This window comes from Sinohyriopsis cumingii, chromosome 15 (genome assembly GCF_028554795.1).
Source record: "Sinohyriopsis cumingii isolate HCF-2022 chromosome 15, ASM2855479v2, whole genome shotgun sequence".
Lineage (NCBI taxonomy): Eukaryota > Metazoa > Mollusca > Bivalvia > Unionida > Unionidae > Sinohyriopsis > Sinohyriopsis cumingii.
In genome coordinates, this window is record NC_142975.1 from 136,729,194 (window position 1) to 136,750,280 (window position 21,087).

General features: G+C 36.6%; 1 protein-coding gene across 1 annotated transcript; it reads left to right on the forward strand.

Annotated features, from left to right (window-relative positions):
• The first annotated feature begins 8,985 nt into the window (after window positions 1-8,985).
• On the forward strand, window positions 8,986-18,122 carry LOC149782863 (sequestosome-1-like). Its single transcript, XM_089934397.1, has 7 exons — window positions 8,986-9,332; window positions 9,674-9,769; window positions 10,355-10,581; window positions 11,836-12,082; window positions 12,599-12,861; window positions 13,289-13,406; window positions 15,064-18,122. Exons 1-7 carry the CDS (start codon window positions 9,164-9,166, stop codon window positions 15,216-15,218), a joined length of 1,275 nt encoding a protein of 424 aa, XP_089790523.1. The 5' UTR covers window positions 8,986-9,163; the 3' UTR covers window positions 15,219-18,122.
• Window positions 18,123-21,087: the final 2,965 nt, after the last annotated feature.

Consider the following 21,087-nt stretch of genomic DNA (forward strand, 5'->3'; position numbering starts at 1 on the left):
CTGATTCCTCGACGAACGAACTTTATTTAAATAATATATATATATATAAAATACTAAATTCTAGAGGTACAGCTAGAAGCCATTATATTTAAAATACACGAAATATATGTAACAATACACCTTTCCTTCGAGCTTACCAACTCCATACATTTGTATCATTTCTGCATTTTTAGAATATGATACATATAGCTAAATCTCGATTAACTTCATGATAGTTAAATAGTATAAAATTCAATAGTTGTGATTAATGCAACAATCATTTTGAAGATATTTTACTAAATTTAAAATGAAATACAAATTTGGAATAGGTTACTAACATTATTCTTTATTACTTAAAGAATATTTTATTTCCACATTAAATCTAAACATTTAGTTGGTTGCAGATTCTTCTTTTCCAATAATAATTACCATAAATACAAATGAATATAAATTCTTTAAAACAATTAAACATTCCATTATAAATAATATAAAACAGAAAGAACTCAGAAAAGCTACGGTTAAAGTTATTTCTGAATTCTCCTGTGCCTATAAGCAACTGATGCAATTTTTAGGTATGGCTGGATATTATTGGAAACTTTGCTCACATTTTTCCATAATTGCTAAATCCCTGACTAATTTTTGAGTAAGAAAAAGAAACAAGTGTTTTTGATTTAACAAATGTCAGTATGCAATCAATAAATTAAAGGCTTTACTTAAAGGTTAACCATTTCATACAGCTCCTGATTTCAACCAATCATCTAAGATGCCAGTTTATGCAAGTGATGTAGGGATTGGTGGCGTAGTAATTCAAAAAGACTAAATTGGTGTGAATCATCCAGTGTACTTATTTCTCTACAAATTAAACAAGAACCAGAGAAATTATTCCGCTATCGAGAAGGATAACTTGGCTTTAATTTTGGCTTTACAACACTTTGAAGTGTATATTAATTCAGCTACTTTTCCGATTATTGTATTTAGTGATCACAATCCCATTCTTTCATAAACAAAATGTAAAATAAAAATCAGAGATCGTTGAGTCTTTTTACGGTATCTAATGACACTAGTAGCAGTAAACATGATGACAAGTTTGCGGTTGTTTCCCATCCGACAGGTTGGTCAGGTTGGTTAAATCATTTGGGTTCTTTTACCAATCTGTCGCACAGGAGTAGGTACGAAATGCGTTTTTTACCTCTTACGCCTGTATATAAACAGCTAAGGCTGGACAATTTTCTCATTCTTATTTATTGTGTTTTTGTTGTAACATCAAGTATGCAGATGTATTGTATAATATGCTTGGATATTGTTTGAGAAGAAATATTTGTTTAAATTATTCAGTTGAACTACAAAGTGCTCATTAGACTACAATATTATTCCAGGACTATTGTTAATTATTAAAAAGGGTTATGGACAACGCTATTTTGACACTCTGAACTATTGGCGGACCAGTACATTCATGGATCTGAAATTTATACAGAACATTTGATTCTCTTGGACTTTAACAGAACTTTAAAGAAAATATCATATTGGAATCAATTCATAATACCGAAAGTACCTCTTTAATTTTTGTTTTATAACTTTGATAATTAAATTATTTGATAATTTTATTAAAACTTGTTGATTTTGCTTCTTTCTGTTAATTAGTTTTTGACCATAGAATCGTGACATACTCCAGCCACACTTAGTCACAGAATCTGCGAAGACCTTGTATTGTATATTTGGACATGTGTCTTCAACTATGACATTGAATGTTTGGACATGTGTCTTAAGCTATGTCATTTTATATTTGGGCACATATCTTCAACTATGACATTGAGTGTTTGGATATGTGTTTTCAACTATGACATCGAATGTTTGGACATGTGTCTTTAACTATGACATTGAATGCTTGGATAAGTGTCTTCACCTGTGTCGTTATATTTGGACATGTGTCTTCAACTATGACATTGAATGTTTGGACATGTGTCTTTAACTATGACATTGAATGCTTGGATAAGTGTCTTTAACTATGACATTGAATGCTTGGATAAGTGTCTTTAACTATGACATTGAATGCTTGGATAAGTGTCTTTAACTATGACATTGAATGCTTGGATAAGTGTCTTTAACTATGACATTGAATGCTTGGATAAGTGTCTTTAACTATGACATTGAATGCTTGGATAAGTGTCTTCACCTGTGTCGTTGTTATATTTGGACATGTGTCTTCAACTATGACATTGAATGTTTGGACATGTGTCTTTAACTATGACATTGAATGCTTGGATAAGTGTCTTTAACTGACATTGAATGCTTGGATAAGTGTCTTTAACTATGACATTGAATGCTTGGATAAGTGTCTTTAACTATGACATTGAATGCTTGGATAAGTGTCTTCACCTGTGTCGTTGTTATATTTGGACATGTGTCTTCAACTATGACATTGAATGTTTGGACATATGTTTTCAACTATGACATTGAATGTTTGGACATATGTTTTCAACTATGACATTGAATGTTTGGACATATGTTTTCAACTATGACATTGAATGTTTGGACATATGTTTTCAACTATGACATTGAATGTTTGGACATATGTTTTCAACTATGACATTGAATGTTTGGACATGTGTTTTCAACTATGACATTGAATGTTTGGACATGTGTCTTCAACGATGACATTGAATGTTTGGACATGTGTCTTCAACTATGACAGTGAATATTTGGACACGTGTCTTCAACTATGACATTGAATGTTTGGACATGTGTCTTCAACTATGACATTGAATGTTTGGACATGTGTCTTCAACTATGACATTGAATGCTTGGATATGTGTCTTCAACTATGTCGTCTTATATTTGGATATGTGTCTTCAAGTATGACATTGGATGTTTGGATATGTGTTTTCACCTATGACATTGAATGTTTGGACATGTGTCTTCAACGATGACATTGAATGTTGGGACATGTGTCTTCAACTATGACACAATGTTTGGAAATGTGTCTTCAACCATGACATTGGGGCCCCGAGTGGCCGAGTGGTCTAAAGCGCTCTCCGTTACGGATCACTGCCATCTCACCTGTCTGCGTGGGTTCGAATCTCGGATTCGGCCAATGTGGGTATGTGAGAAAGCTTGACAGTAGCTTCTCGAGGGTCGGTGGTTCTTTCTGGGGATTTCCCGGGTTCTTCCTCCAACATTAATACTGGCCGCCATGTAAAGCCTATCGTGTGCTGAAAAATGGCGTTAAACCCTACAACATCATAATCAACTATGGCGTCGATTGTTTTGCCTTGTGTCTTCGGCTATGGCGTCGATTGTTTTGCCTTGTGTCTTCGGCTATGGCGTCGATTGTTTTGCCTTGTGTCTTCGGCTATGGCGTCGATTGTTTTGCCTTGTGTCTTCGGCTATGGCGTCGATTGTTTTGCCTTGTGTCTTCGGCTATGGCGTCGATTGTTTTGCCTTGTGTCTTCGGCTATGGCGTCGATTGTTTTGCCTTGTGTCTTCGGCTATGGCGTCGATTGTTTTGCCTTGTGTCTTCGGCTATGGCGTCGATTGTTTTGCCTTGTGTCTTCGGCTATGGCGTCGATTGTTTTGCCTTGTGTCTTCGGCTATGGCGTCGATTGTTTTGCCTTGTGTCTTCGGCTATGGCGTCGATTGTTTTGCCTTGTGTCTTCGGCTATGGCGTCGATTGTTTTGCCTTGTGTCTTCGGCTATGGCGTCGATTGTTTTGCCTTGTGTCTTCGGCTATGGCGTCGATTGTTTTGCCTTGTGTCTTCGGCTATGGCGTCGATTGTTTTGCCTTGTGTCTTCGGCTATGGCGTCGATTGTTTTGCCTTGTGTCTTCGGCTATGGCGTCGATTGTTTTGCCTTGTGTCTTCGGCTATGGCGTCGATTGTTTTGACTTGTGTCTTCGGCTATGGCGTCGATTGTTTTGACTTGTGTCTTCGGCTATGGCGTCGATTGTTTTGACTTGTGTCTTCGGCTATGGCGTCGATTGTTTTGACTTGTGTCTTCGGCTATGGCGTCGATTGTTTTGACTTGTGTCTTCGGCTATGGCGTCGATTGTTTTGACTTGTGTCTTCGGCTATGGCGTCGATTGTTTTGACTTGTGTCTTCGGCTATGGCGTCGATTGTTTTGACTTGTGTCTTCGGCTATGGCGTCGATTGTTTTGACTTGTGTCTTCGGCTATGGCGTCGATTGTTTTGACTTGTGTCTTCGGCTATGGCGTCGATTGTTTTGACTTGTGTCTTCGGCTATGGCGTCGATTGTTTTGACTTGTGTCTTCGGCTATGGCGTCGATTGTTTTGACTTGTGTCTTCGGCTATGGCGTCGATTGTTTTGACTTGTGTCTTCGGCTATGGCGTCGATTGTTTTGACTTGTGTCTTCGGCTATGGCGTCGATTGTTTTGACTTGTGTCTTCGGCTATGGCGTCGATTGTTTTGCCTTGTGTCTTCGGCTATGGCGTCGATTGTTTTGACTTGTGTCTTCGGCTATGGCGTCGATTGTTTTGACTTGTGTCTTCGGCTATGGCGTCGATTGTTTTGACTTGTGTCTTCGGCTATGACGTCGATTGTTTTGACTTGTGTCTTCGGCTATGACGTCGATTGTTTTGACTTGTGTCTTCGACTATGACGTCGATTGTTTTGACTTGTGTCTTCGACTATGACGTCGATTGTTTTGACATGTGTCTTCGACTATGACATTGAGTGTTTGGGCTTATGTTTTGAACTATGATATCGAACGTTTGGAGATGTCACTATTTCTATTAGGACGGCGATGACAAAAATGACGGCAATGAGGAGTACAGAAAATTATCGTAATGTTGGTGGTTGTTGTCGTAATATTTGAAATCATAGCTATTATTAGCATACTCGTTTACATTCTCGTCTTGATAGCCACGGATGTTGTGATGGTTTTGGAGTAGTCACTCTCATTCTATTCTTGATAATCACAGCGGTGGTGATAGTATTGGCTTAACGATTAGCGTTCTCGTCCTGATTATCACAAAGGTGATTGTTTTGGAGTAGTGAGCAGTATTCTAGTCTCGCTAGCCATAGAGATTGTGACAGTTTTGGAGTAGTGAATATTATTATAGTCTTAATAGTCATAGAGATGGTAGTGGTTGTTGGAGTAGTGAATACCATTATCATATTGATAGTAACAAAACTAGTTATGGCTTGGAGTAGTACATTTTCTTCTCATTTTGATAGTCACAGGGGTGGTGATAGTTTAGAGTAGTGAATATCATTCTCGTATTGACACTCATAAAGGTGTTTATGGTTTGGAGTAGTGAATATTTTTATAGTCTTAATAGTAACGGAGGTGATGTTAATGGAGCAGTAAATATGATTCTTGTCTTGACTGTCGCAGAGGTGATGATGGTATGGAGTAGTGAATAATATTTTCGTCTTGATAGTTATAGCAGCGGTGATGGTTTTGAGCAGTGAATATCATTCTCGTCTTGATATTTATATTGATAGTGGCGGTTTGGAGTGGTGACTAGTAGATCCTAATCGTCACAGCGGTGTGAGTAGTTTTGAGTAGTGAATATTATTTTCGTCTTGATAAAGGTGGTGCTGGTTTGGAGCAGTGAATATTATTCTCATCTTCGTAGTCACAGAGGTGGTGGTGTGTGGATGTCGCAGAATTGTAACCGAGTGGGTTTTTGGACTAAATGAACAAGCCAAACACAATGTGGGAAAGATGGAAATTTATGAATGAATTAATAATGATAAGTATATGATGTAAAAATACAATTGAAAATAAACAAAACAAATATTAAATAAAATGAAGTGCAGATCCAAGAACCCTTATGGACTGCACAGTATTTTGTTCAACAAGATATTCACAAAATCTCGAACAAAATTATAAAGATTCAAAAATAATCTTACACAAGATTCAAAAATAATCTTACACAAGATTCAAAAATACTCTTGACACGACTTAAAGATTCACAATACTCTTGACACGACTTAAAGATTCACAATACTCTTGACACGACTTAAAGATTCACAATACTCTTGACACGACTTAAGATTCACAATACTCTTGACACGACTTAAGATTCACAATACTCTTGACACGACTTAAGATTCACAATACTCTTGACACGACTTAAGATTCACAATACTCTTGACACGACTTAAGATTCACAATGCTCTTATCACGACTTAAGATTCACAATGCTCTTGACACGACTTAAGATTCACAATGCTCTTATCACGACTTAAGATTCACAATACTCTTATCACGACTTAAGATTCACAATACTCTTATCACGACTTAAGATTCACAATACTCTTATCACGACTTAAGATTCACAATACTCTTATCACGACTTAAGATTCACAATACTCTTATCACGACTTAAGATTCACAATACTCTTATCACGACTTAAGATTCACAATACTCTTATCACGACTTAAGATTCACAATACTCTTATCACGACTTAAGATTCACAATAATCTTATCACGACTAAGATTCACGATAATCTTATCACGACTAAGATTCACGATAATGTTATCACAACAGACAGCGTTGTTCTGGAAGCTCCAGATGACTCCAAGAAACTTTAGACGGCTTCGTACAGCTTCGGACCGCTCTAGTTATATTCACAATAACATTAGATCGACATTCACGGCTACAAACACGGTCAGCTACCATAATAGTCAGCTACTATAACAGTCAGTTACGAACACAGTCAGAATCATCTTCAAACACAGTCAGAAACAGCTTCCAACACAGTAACAGTTATAATAAAACCAAATGGGACATAATAGTTTCTGTATAATTTCTAGATATATGATAATACTTTAAAAATCTGCGTTGTAATAAACACATTATTGCGCGATAACACAGTACAAACCGAATAAGCTTCGCCTATCAAATAAAAAGAATGTAAATTTAACACTCACCCCTATGGCTGGAGAATAAAGGAGAGTGTATACTCCTTGACGTGATCCAAAAACGACCAGTGTGGTTTTCAGAGATTCGTCTTACTTAAATCCGTAGGAGAGTGAGTACAAGTCGGGGTAGAATACCCGTGCATATCATGTTAGTCATGATACCCGACACAAGTAATCTGTGGCTAGGTACATGTTAATACAGTCGCTTACCTGGAAAAACACATTCACCCTATATAACGTTGTACGCATGTACAACGAGAAATAGTCTAATTGTTTTTAAGACAAAACCAAGTTATTTCTTTGCCTAATTCTGTGACAGTGGAGTAGTGAGTATCATTCTCGTCTTGATATCACATTGATGGTGTAGGTTTGGAATAGTTATTATCATTCTTGTCTTGATAGTCACAGAGGTGGAGATGGTATGGAGTAGTGAATAATATTCTCGTCTTGGTAATGATATGGACTAGTGGTGACTAGTATTCTGATCTTCATAGTCTTAACCGATACAGGGGTGTGGGTAGTTTGGAGTGGTGAACATTATTTTCATCTTGACAGTCACATAGGTGTTGTTGGTTTGGAGGAGTGAATATTATTCTCATCTTCACAGTCACAGAGGTGGTGTGGAGTAGTGAATATTATTCTAGTCTTGATAGTTACAGAGGGGTGATGGTATGGAGTAGTGAACAATTTATGATACCTCACTCCACGTTTCCAAACAATTTACACGCATTGTATGAGTAACAATTTGCAATAAAATTCACTTTTAATTTCGGAACCGTTCCGGTGGCCTAGTGGTTACTAACAGCTGCCTCGCTTGGCGCTCAGCATTAAGAGGTTAGTGTTAGGACTGGTCGGCCTGGTGTCAGGCTAATGTGACTGGGTGGGACATCATGCTACATGTCTGCGGCATGATGCCCCAGTGCTAGACATCACCATAAACTGCCACACTGCAGACATCGTAGCGATATGACTGAAAAATTGTTAAAGCTACGTTAAAAATCCAAATCTCTCTCTCTCCCTCCCTCCCTCCCTCTCTCTCTCTCTCTCTCTCTCTCTCTCTCTCTCACTTTTAATTCCATCGATGGCTAACATCACCACGTCTTTTGGTCGAAAATTCATATAACATTAAAATCTTAGCCAAGTAAAATATATTTTTAAAATGCCAGATGGTTTTGATTTTGATTTTGATTTCTGTAAGTCCGTCTGTCTGCTCGCCACGTCCATGACATATATACGAATATTGATGCATGAATGTACAAACTGGTTCAGTCTGGTTGTGAACAGATGTATAAGCCGGAATGAACACACGCGACATTATCATTACACCGTAACTGTTATGAACAATAGTTTTGGTCTCCATGTTAGTTGATTGACTGATTTCATATATTTCATATTCAGCGCGAGCGACCAATATTCGATAATTCAGGAAATATACAATTTTATCCCTTATGGAGAAGCGAAATATGTAAAGGTTATGAAGAAAAGGGTCTCTTAAATCTTGTCCTGTGTGAACAGGTGTCCTTTATATAGAGGTTAGATATGTAAAGTTTATGAGTTAAAGGGCTTCTGATATGTCTTTATGAGCATGTGTCCTTTCTATGAGACTAAATATACAAATGTTTTGAGGAAAATAGTTCTTATGTGTCCTTTGTGAGGAGGTATCCTTTATATGAGGTTAAATATGCACAGAAAATGTGGGCAAGGGTTTCTTAAACGTTCTTTGTGAGCATGTGTCCTTTATAAGGCAGCTTTCACTATAGCTGACATAAAAAAATAATCGGAAGTATCTACATTGTCAAGCTGTTCTATTCATTTGGTAAGATACGAATGACCCAAAAATATTGACATTAATAGACTAGCAAGAGTTATTCCCCTTCATGCATACGTTGCATGACACGGGGAAAACATATTGTGGTCTAAATTTAAATCTCGGGATTTGTATACTAAAACTGATAGGTCAAGAATCAGAACACATCAACTGAAAATATTAACTGACTAAATACACGTCCCTATTACCTATGTGTGCGCAACTCACAAATAAAACGGAAACTGCGCACTGGTCAAAATTTTGAACAAAACTATATCATCGTGAACTGACATATCAGAGTTCTCAAACACTCTAGAAGATCTAAATAAAGACATTACTCGATAGGCTCATCGCCCAGTTAGTATATAAACTCTGCTGGCGACCTTAAACAGAGCACAGCATTTCGAACCACCAACAGAGAGGCACTGATACAAATATTTCAATTTTATTGCCAGACTTTTAACAAGAATTTCAGCGAGGTAGACAAAATGTCACTGACTATAAAGGCATATTTGCAAAAACTGACGGCGGGTGAACAAGAAATTCGACGATTTTCAGTCCCTGCAGACGTTTCAAGCAGCTATGATTACCTATCCAGGAGAATTTCAGATACTTTCTCTTCACTTCGTCATGGGAAATTCTCTTTGTTTTGGAAAGGTATTTATTTATTTTGATCATTGTTTCTTTGATTATTGAATTATTAAATAATTTGATCAATTGGTTAATTTGTCAGTTAGTCTTGAGATACCTAGCCATATAGTCAGCAATCATTTCAGCTAGTTGGCCAGTTGATGTTTTGCTTACTAACTTATATAGTTATGTTAGTGTCTAATTTTATATCTACCATTAAAAGTTTTCGTTTGTAATGTCTTTCTTCTGTATATTTCGCAAACACACTACCTTTCCAACCGTCAAATGATCATATCGTTGTCATCGTCGTCGTCGTCATGAAACTGTTTTTGCTATTATTATTATTATTGTTGTTGTTATTATTCTAGATCCCGAGAATGATCTCATCTCCATTTCTTCTGACGAAGAATTATTGGAAGCCTTAGGATACGTTGATGACAGCCTGTTTAAAATCTACATTCGTGGTAAGCAGAATGTATTGCCTTTGTAATGGAACAGGCTAAGACCGGACGTAATCATTTAACGGTCATAAGCAAGGATAATTCTTGAAATACAATGAGGTCAGAATGACAAACGTTTTGATTTGAGGCAGCTACTTTAATAGTCTGATCTTGAATGGATATTAAAATGCTTTAAGAGTTTGCCTGAATATACTGGCATAATATTTTTAAGTAATAAATAAACACATGAGAAACAAAGTTGTATGTACGTATGTATGTATGTATATGTATGTATGTATGTATGTATGTATGTATGTATGTATGTATGTATGTATGTATGTATGTATGTGTGTGTGTGTGTATGTATGCATGTATGTATGTATGTATGTATATATGTATGTATGTATGTATGTACGTATGTATGTTTACGCATTTTATTACTTGGATATGCAATCAACAGTGTAGATAAATAGATGCATATATCATCACCATTATATAAGACAAGCTTCAAGAGTGCAAAAATTCATAATTTACACTCAGAGACACTTTTGTATGTTGGACTATAATGACTTTACACTAGATTAAAGAGACAAGTACTTTTTTTAATAGAAAATCAAGCATCGACTTCTTCCGGTAGTTATGACAAGGTCCATCCAGGGGTCATTTGTGACGGGTGTGATGGCCCAATAGTGGGGATTCGCTACAAGTGCCTCACGTGCCCAGACTATGATCTGTGTTCTAAGTGCGAGCAAAGAGGTCTCCACACAGAACACAACATGATGAAAATCAGTACTCCACTGACTCGTCCCACAGGATGTCGGGATGCAAGACGAAGTGTAAGTAAATCAAGGCAGTACAGAATAACTCTTGTCCTTGCGACGAGATAATGCGTTTAATCTAAGATCAGTTTGTTAATTAAATTTGTTTACAATTTTCCTGAAGTTTAATTTTATCCTCTCTTCATATGACACAATATTTATTCGTTAACATTTTATTGTCAAATTACTGTTTAGATCAAGAGACATATATACACGTGCTGAACGTGTCTTTGACAAACACCGCCTGAACACGTGCAACAAATAATTTTTACTAAATAGTAATGCTTAGGCGATATATAAGCCTTGTTATAAATTAATTTAAAAAAAAAATATGGGTGAGAGACTGCATTAAAATTCAGTCCGTTGTCTCACTATGTGCTATCTAATAATGGTAGTGTGATTCCATATTTTTGTTATTACGTAATACATGGTTTCCTGAAATCACTGCTACGTCTAAACGCATTTTTTTTTCAAAATCCCCCTCCTCCACGCAATAATAGGCAATACTTTCTTTATTGCAGACAAAATATATTTATGTTTGCAGAAAGAGCATCCGAAATATTTCACCCTCTTATCATGACTCTATGTTAAAAATCACGAGGATAAATATTGTTTTATAGTTTATGCGATTATTTTTGTCTTAGTACCGTGTATTCTTGCTAACATTGAACAGTTGTTTCAACATAGTTCTGTCAGCTGGTACGTAACAGGCACGATTTTTCCCTTGCAACAGAAGAAATTAGCGTTTTAAGGCAATAAAAGTAGATTAGGATGGCGAAATAACGAAGTGTTTTTCCTTGGCGTTGACATTCAAGCATTTTCTTGAAATTTTGCACTTAGACTACGTTTGTTATCTCGCAATATGCAATCCTGTACCAAATGGAAAGAAATAAAGACATGAAATCCAATCAGAACCTTTCAAAATATTAGCCCGGGAAAGCCAAAAATGATTTCCTGATATTCGCCGCTAAGGCATACTGATTCATGTTTCGTGCTCTTGCGTGAACTTGTACACCCCTATGACATAACTGCGCAGAAAAATTAAAGGGTTTGGGTAAGCTCAGAAACATCATACAACCAAGCGCGAGTTGGTTAAAATAAACATTGAACAAATAAATATAATTCATCTTTGGATAAAATAAGTAAGCAAAATGCAGCAAATCAGATTTTTCTAGGATAAGTCATGGAACTGGGGCGCGTATAAAGGACTAAATTCTTGATTGTCGTGTAGGACATATAGTTTATTTTATTTATAATCTGAATCTTTTCCAGTTCTTTGGTTCTCCACCCCATTTCCATCACTGGATGCATCAATTCATGCGAAGCATGCTCAATCAAAACAATCCCACATGCTACAACCAGAAAGAGACATGTTGTGGTCAGAACGAAGCCAGGAAGAAGGATGACAAAACAGAGATTCCAATGAACGAGGAGCAGGGAGAACGGGAGACAAACATAGAAGGGGAGGACCCTATGGCCACTATTGGAGAAGGGATTACCGCAATGCTTAACCTTTTCGGTACGATTCAAATGTAACTCGTGTGTATATGTGTGTATGCGCACATGTGTGTACGTGTGTGTGAGAGAGAGAGAGAGAGAGAGAGAGAGAAGAGAGAGAGAGAGAGCTATATATATATATATATATATATATATATATATATATATATATATATATAAAGTAATATCAGAACAGGATAGAATATATCACGTTCGACCTATTGAGAATGTATGAATACATATGGCGTCAAGAAAGCATGTTTTCATATCATTTTTAACTAATATTCATACAGTTAACATCTACACATATTACAACAGCTCTTAGGTCAAACATTACTTCCATAGCACAGTATGATCCTGTGTATATACCCTTTGTCTCCCGCACCCTACCCCCTCCACCACATATCCATCATTATATCAAATAAAAATGAATTTTACATTTCTTCTTCTGTAAACATATGCTTTCTACTGATAGTTTTTGATCTTATGTATGTCGGGATATCGTTCTAATTCAAATATTCAGTTTGTTTGACGCCAGGTATCGACGTTTCTTACGACATGGAGCACCACGGACGTCCTTCTGGATGTGGGAATCGAGGTCCCCGGGGACGTGGCGGCTGTCACGGACGCGGACGTCCGTGCCAGGCCTCATTCCCGAGGTTTGGCACAAAGTCGGGCTGCCGTGAAAAATGCAGACAGCAACAAGCAGATGATGAACCCAAACCGTCAGTCTCTAGGGAGTCAACGGACAGCACCACAAATGTAGAAACGGATCAGTCCCCTTGTCCGTCCTTCATGAAGGTTTGTATGTAAATAATTAGTCAATCAAGTCTCGTCAATTCAAGTGGTCAAGAGGGTTCGTGCATAAGTCACGCAACTACTTCTATATAAACATTCACGATAAAGACTTCATACTTTAAATATATAAGTATATCTTTAATGTGCATTACTGTTAGGATTTTGATCCATTCCCAATAGTAGATGGAGGAAAAAGCGGGAGGGGTGATGAATAACTGAGGAAAACAGATTGAGCAGGCTGTTTTGCCCTTGATTTCTACCGATTTTCACCTGAAAGCAATCCTGTTGTCTTCAAATTTCTACATGTCACTGGTTTTGAAAGATGAAAAACTGTACTGAAATGAAATTTATAAATGTAAACAGTTTTTTGACAGTAACGGAAAACAAAAATGTTTTAACGCAATAAGTTTCATTTTCCCCATTCAAACAGGAGAATAATTCCAAATCATCAGGTCAAACAGATAATGGATGGACATTGCTGATCAACGGAAGAGAAACTTCGACATCATCACATCATAGCAACCAAATGACCCCTGACACCGAACCAGGTAAGTAATTCTTTTTTTGTTTGTTTGACTTCTGGTCTTTTACCAAAGCAATCAAATCCTATTAATGCATGCGCATCATGATATGGGGCCTACATTTTTCCTCCTTGACACAGTTTTTGAAGTATGAATGGAGAGAAAGGCAGGATCCTGATAAAACTTGCAAAGTCTGTGGGATGACTTGCCCGAGATTCATCGACTTTCCTGGAAAGCAAAGAAGCTATCAAAGTAAGGAGGTAATCAGATATTCAGTTGTCCGAATTAATTGAAGGAAAATGAAAGCGTGTATCTTCCTGAATGGAGTTTTAAGTATCAGAAACAAATCAGGAGGAGAAACAAGTCTCCATTAGGTGTGAATTTTTACTACATTAGTGTTTGTTTTAACCGATTGGATACAGAAATCCCGATTTATGGGACACAATGCATTGTTGTTGCTCTGACCTCATCTCTTACGAAGTATTGCAGCAAAATTTCAAAGTGTGTGCGTCAGCGAGTTATTTATTAAGACTGAGTTTTCAGCAAAAGTTTTTATTTCGCTAACAAATGAATCACTTTTCCGATACTCGTGAGACGGCAGATAAGCATAATTTTCTATCTTAGTGTAGGTACAGAATTCCATGAACTGGTTCCCTCTTTCAAGAAAACTACTAGGCAAAGATTAAGATGATATAGGGTGAACTACCAACCAATCACACCAGTTCCGGGTAAAAGATTCCAAACATGTCGTTATTAGAATGGTGTCACTGTTCTACGAATGACGGCACCGACTAACTAATCGGGGAACACAGAGTTTACTTGTTAACTGTCTATGATATTGGCTTGCCAGTTTAAGCCGGGTACCAGCAAAAGTCTGTACTCTTTACTTTAAAAATATGTGTGTATTCCAGGCCTGACCTCGTTTTTCAGAAGACCTGTGTACCTTACTCTCAGATCACAATCTGAAAATTTAGTAGTGTAGAAAACACCATGGAATCATATCATTGCACGTATGTTTTGCACTAGTTTTTTCAGGGTAGCAGGATTATCAGCTGAGTATGTATGTAGTCAGTTTGAGATATTTCATGAAAGTGGGACCAGAGCTGAGCTAAAAAAACAAACGATATATTGCTAATTTGGAAGGTCGAGTGAAGCGTTTGTTTGTTCCCTGCAACCGAGACAAAAATTAAGTGTGAGAACGGTACTTTTATATTTTGCAAAAGCGAAATCATGCAAGAGGGCTTCTTCTTATTAAGGAGTTTACAAGGGATCGCCTAAGTACCAGTTTATGCACTTACACTTTCGTTCATATTTAAATGCCATACCGTAGGTTCCAAACCGTACGTTATTGAATTATGATTATGGTACGGCAGCATTTCAATCATTGTATTAGATATTGTTCGAAGAGAAAGTTGTTTCATAACATTTAGTTCTTACCCTGGTCAAAAACATAATGCATGCTTACATACTATGCTACTCAAGGTCTAAATAGGCTGGCTTTCCGTCTTTGAATATGCATTCAGAGCGAGCCTATTATTTCGGCCGGAAGTTCGGGAAACAAACAAGTTTTCGGGACATTAGTAATTGACAATAAAGATTTGAACATCAGAAATTTAGATGCTAAGATGAAAATTATAAACGTTGAAAGAAACCCTTGAATAAAATAAATTGTATTTTTCCATAGACCCCAAGATCGCAGAAGCCTTGCAACAAATGCTGGCAATGGGTTTCAACAACGATGGCGGTTGGCTGACCAGTCTTTTGGTGTCCGTGGACGGGAACATTGGCCAAGCTCTGGAGGCAATGAAGCCCCAAGATTCAGACACTCAAATGACGTAGATATGGAAGCAAACGAGAAAATATGTGGTCCTTCGAATGATTTGTCATGAGGATTGTGCTGATCATGGAATTCTCAATGACAATTGTAGATACATACGGACTGTGTATGTTAGTCTAAGCTATCTATAACATTTTATCAATATGTGTTTATTAGTGTTTATTTAATTCACTATTTTCCTATTTATGTATCGCACTGAAATAGTTACCGTATTTTCTCTGAAAATGTTTAATAAGACAAATTGTCAGGAAAGTGGGCATAAACGGATTTTACTTTTAGACAGGTAAAATACAAAATACATGTATTTTAATTAATACTATACTTGAATTGTCAGGGTTATCACCAAACGTGGTGATATTTTTGAAATATGTACATGTGCTGAATCTGGATTAATTTAACATTTCTTTCGAACAAGAAACAATAATTATGACGATTGGTGGAAATACATCAAGTAATAAGATATACAGCCCCATTCTTTTCAGCTAAATTTAAATTTTGTACATAAGAGCAGTACCTGTTGAATGTTATACCTAGTAGAGATTATTTTAATCTGAATATAGTCTTTTAAACACATGAACGCCATTAGCTTGTCAGAATGTTTTAAAACTGCAGATTAAGAAAGTTGATAAATCTGCATGCATATATTAACTTCAACATTTTTGGAAAGGTGTGTTTCTGATCAGGACATTAAAACAGCAAAAAAAAAAAAAAAAAAACCTGTTTGGTCGACGAAATGAGCTTGACCAGTTTTCTACAATGCAGAGGCGTAGCTGGGGGGGGGGGGGGGCAGGTGGGTACATGTGTCCCCGGGCGCCAAGGTACAGGGGCGCCAAAATGAGGCTTACAACGTTACATTATAATAAGTAAACAAGGGTAATATTCAAAAATGTGATTAAACGGGGAGGGGGCTGGGGCGCCAATTTTATAGTTCGTCCCCGGGCGCAAAATATCATAGCTACGCCTCTGCTACAATGACACCAGGTAAACCAAGAAAAGGAAAATCAGTTGGATTTTATTTACTGCAAGCAAACTTCCAACCACGTGATATATTACAATTTTGCTATGAAAAATGTCAATTTCGCAGGGGCGCTACTCATATTCACTAATAATACTACTGTGTGCACTCACGTATAAGTCGCGTCCAACGGAAAATAATATAGACCCTGATATGCCGTCGCCTCATGCTCTGACAGATCAGGGTGTTCTTGTTTTCTCTACATGTTTAGAAAATGGATAGACTCGGATCTACCGGACCATTATGCGACAGCAGATCTGGGTCTGTGGTATTTTAAGAAAAAAGACTTATAAAGGAGTACATACGGTATGTGTGGATGGCACCTCATTGTCAGGAAACGGCATTACCGTATATAACTTGTGCTCTGCCGAAAAAGTATCGTACTACAATACTTAACTGGACTGACCAAATAAGTAGAACGCGTGTATTATTTATGGTGACAACGATGAATGCAACATTGACGATATGAACCTAAACTTTAACGCTATAACTTTAGAATAAACATGCTACATGTCGTCAGGGTGCCCGTAGGGTTATTTTTCAATTTATTTTGTGTTATGAGGCAACTGCTTTCTTAAAATAAAAAAGACATTATATCCAGATTATAATATTCAAATATAATACTATTTTGCGTCATGATAAAAAACCTTAAATATTGTGCTTGTATGTCACTGTCTTGTATGAATGATTACTCTAACTTTATATGGAAACATAATTTACTCTGTTATGCTTGTGTGTCACTATCTTATATGAATGATTACTCTAACTTTATATGGAAACATAATTTACTCTGTTGTGCTTGTGTGCGATTTGGTACGACACTATGATCTTAAACTAGATCACACAAAAAAGCGAAAACATAAATAAAAATTTGTAAAAGTCAACAAATAATTTATTTCAGTATAATGCAAAGTGGAAAATTAACAAGAACTTACACTCTTTTATGAACTAAATCCCCATCACAAGTCCAAACATGTAGGGTTCCGAATGAATCGCAATGGTGATCTGAATTAATTCCAATTTTAAATGTGCTGATGTGTCATTAGCCTGCAATGTGGCGATGTGTAAACAGTCTTGATGTATCACAATGATATAATTCAACATGTCCTTGAATGAATTTACAATAATCCCAAAATAGTCATTTAGTCCGAAAATACCGAGCACTTTGTAAATTTTAGTGAATCATTTAGAAAAATAAATTCTCTCATACATTAACTGAAACACAACTTTAATTGATTCCTTTAACACAGATGATAAGACATGGAATGAAGAATTTCTGTTTACTTCATCCTTATGAAAAAGCTTACGACACACTTACATGACCAGAATGAGGGTCATTTTCGAGTTAAATTCATTCCAGAATATTCTGAGTTGTAAACAAGGTCAGGTTTCTAACTATAAATTTTATAAAGAATATGCAAAACTTCAGCTTCACCAGGAATTCCTAAGAGAACACCCGTGTCCTATGTTCGAACAGAAGTAAACAAGTTTACATCCAGTAATAATCATCTGAATATATATTTTAAAATGATAGAGTAATATTAGCTATGTAATATGCTGTTTACAAAATAACAAGGCTTTTGTCAGATTGGCCCTAAAGGCAATTACTGACCAAGGTCAATCACACGGTATAGATATACATAACATAATCATGTTATGGAGAAAAGTCGACATACACATGAATAATTATACTAATTTTATATGGAAACATATTTTATCCCTATTGTACTTGTATGTCATTATCTCACATTAATGATTACACTAAAATTATATGGAAATATATTTTATGTATGTTGTGCTTGTATGTCATTATCTCAGATGAATGATTGTAATAACTTTTTGTGGAAATATATTTTATCTCAAATGAATAAAAAGGTTTTCTTCAGATAAATGTTTTGGAGAATGTCTTTCTTTAATTTGAGGAACTTACACAGTTCTAGGTTGTGCATAAGAGAACCCAACATTTCACGTTACAGTGGCAAGCAGAAGCAAGAAGCTATTGGATTTTTAACGAAAGAGGATTGGACAATAGACTTTTGTTAAAAATTATATTGGCGGCAGTATTGAAATTATTACAACTGATACTTAACGTTGCCGTTAACATATGGGAGTAACGGCGGTTCAAATAATTTCATTAAGTCTCAAAAGAGAATTATTAAACATACCCGTTTAAAAGTAAGGACATTGGACATTTATGTCTGTGTCAATTTAAACAATGTGCGTGTTGACATAACATTTAACGTGGAAGCGTTTAACTAACCTGCATAGAACCAGATGCCAGCTTGAGCTCCAAACAAGGATATTTATTGAACTGAGGCATAAAATTTCTTTGCAAGTGATCTTCATAGAAAGAGTCTCCTGAAGTAGTTCTAATTACGTAAATGTTTCAGCAGTTAAATGTTTTTAAAATGTTATTTTCCATGCAATTTTAATTTTAGAAAATTATAGAGATTCAGCGACTGATTTAAATGCGGTGTGGGGGTTTATGGGATGGGATGACAGTTTAAGTTCACTTTTCCGGTAAAAACAGTATATTTTTCAATATCAAAACGAATAGCTTTGGTCACTGTATGCCTAAGAGACCACTACTTTTAAGGCGATTATCCCTGAGCAAACGCCTTGGATCATCCTTTTAAGATAAACAAAGAGCCCAAGAAACCAGAGGTAACACGAAAAACAGCTATCCTTAGAGCAAGTAGCTGCACCTAAACCAGGGGTCTCAAGCACGCGGCACGCGGGCCGCATCCTATGGCTCGCAAAATGATTGGCGTCACAAGGTGTCATGAGAGATAACTATGGTGGAACAGCCCTTGGGCCATCGAAAATGCCACCATGTGGCCCTCAGGGTGCTTTGAGTTTGAGACCCCTGCCCTAAACGATACCTGTCGAGACGCAGAGGGCTTTGAAATGACTTAGACATCAAAGGTTTAGGACAGCCCAGAACTAACCAGGTTCGTTTGGGAAATTTACTGAAGTTTTTGTCAATGCAACTACTGCTTTACAGTTTGAATAATTTCATCATGGCTGGAGACAAATTAAAATAAAACTGACCGAAGAACTTTATTTTAATTGGTTTGATTTAGGTCACTTGCATTCATGTCCCGCAGTATCAATTTTCCTGCCTATGTAATTAAGTCATAGTTGGGGACCTTCTATGGCTAAAGAAGAACATACATAATAATGGACGATAGTAAATCGAAAAATAATTTTAAAACGAAATTAACGAATTGTACCTTAAAATGAATATAAACGACCTGAAAATGAACACAGAGGCACATTACCAATAAGTATTAGTCACGATGGGAATTTCAGTACAACTAACTCAAATACTTGTTGTAAGTGAGCCACACATCCCCCGCTCCAAAATGTAAAACATGGCTGTCGTTCCCTCATGTATACCCCAAGAGGCCACCAATGGAGGCAACCTATTTGCCGTTGGATAAGTTTTGGAGTAAACTAACCAACATTATTTTGTGGATATATTTTTATTTTGCGTTATTATATGCTTGTATTTTCTATTTAAGCTGGAGTTTTAATTTTGAATCGCTTGTTTTAACACAGCCATTATTTTTTCTTGCCGAATTCGTTATTGGTGACACTGGGAATAATGTAATTTCAGTTCTTCAAATTCCATGTGTGTGTCATTCAATGTGCATAAAGCGAATATTAGTCATTATGATTCCAGTCTTTTCAACTCTATTTCCTCTTTGCAATTTTCAGATTGTATTGATAGCACACTGTTAAGTGTCTTTACCGGTAAAAGTTCATTTCCTGGAATAAACTAGGCTGACGATGCTCTACGTTCCTTTTTCACTCGCAGATAGATGCGAGTCTTGGACAAGATTTCCTCTTTTCCACGAAAGAGCAAAATTAAAATACATCGTGTGCAGCATGTTCGGAATAGTAACTTTGAAAGGTTCATTCAAACACCAGGTAAGGTCATGTTGGGTCAACATTGCGTTACTCACGCTAAAGTGGTTGATGCATATTGACGAGGAACCAGGAAATCGTATTGGCGGCAGCCACGGGTTATAAGAGAACATAGCGTGATTTTCTCCATTGGCTTGCGATTATGTTTACAGTGTAACATTTAAAAACGTAGGTAGAGTTTTTTACGGCAAGACAGTACAATCTATTTTTATATAGTGCCGAGTACTAAGAAAGGATAATAAAAGAAAGATTAAAGCGAAATGAGTAAAATCTGTTTAAAAAAATCAAGATCGATTTTTTTTATGTTTACGCCATACTCTTTTAAAATGCCCAGGATATTCTCAGCGTGAACATCATTAGAAAATAAATTTCAAGACCTATAATGACGTGCAGGTGGGCTCATTTGGACCAGTTCTACAATCCAGAGCCCGTAAGGAAGGTGGAAAATAATCATGTCCCATTATGAAAACAGATAGTGCCGTAACATCACTGAAACATTACCCAAGGGTCAGATTCTAATCATGGACCCAAGTAGCAACAGGGAGGGTGAACAAACCAATTTTGAAGCAAGTTTTTTTTCTTATAAAAAATAAATAAATCTTCCTACGAGAAAAATCAAATACAAGATCAATAACGTCAAACCGAAACCTCTAACCGACCGAGATTTTCTCTAACTGGGTTAGCTCGTTTGTTACTTTATCTTTGTCGCTTGTGTTTTCAAATTTGTATGTGTGTTCGTTTAGCCACCCGGACAGTCACTGTTGGTCGTCACTTGTCCTGCTGCTGTTTCTTAACCATTTTTTCTTATCAAGACCAACACGATATCGCTACCAAGGATAATGTAAATTTATCGTGATAAATCCGTGAGGGGTAGCTTGCACACGTGAAAAGAAATTTTTGAACTTAATCATATCCATATCCCCTGA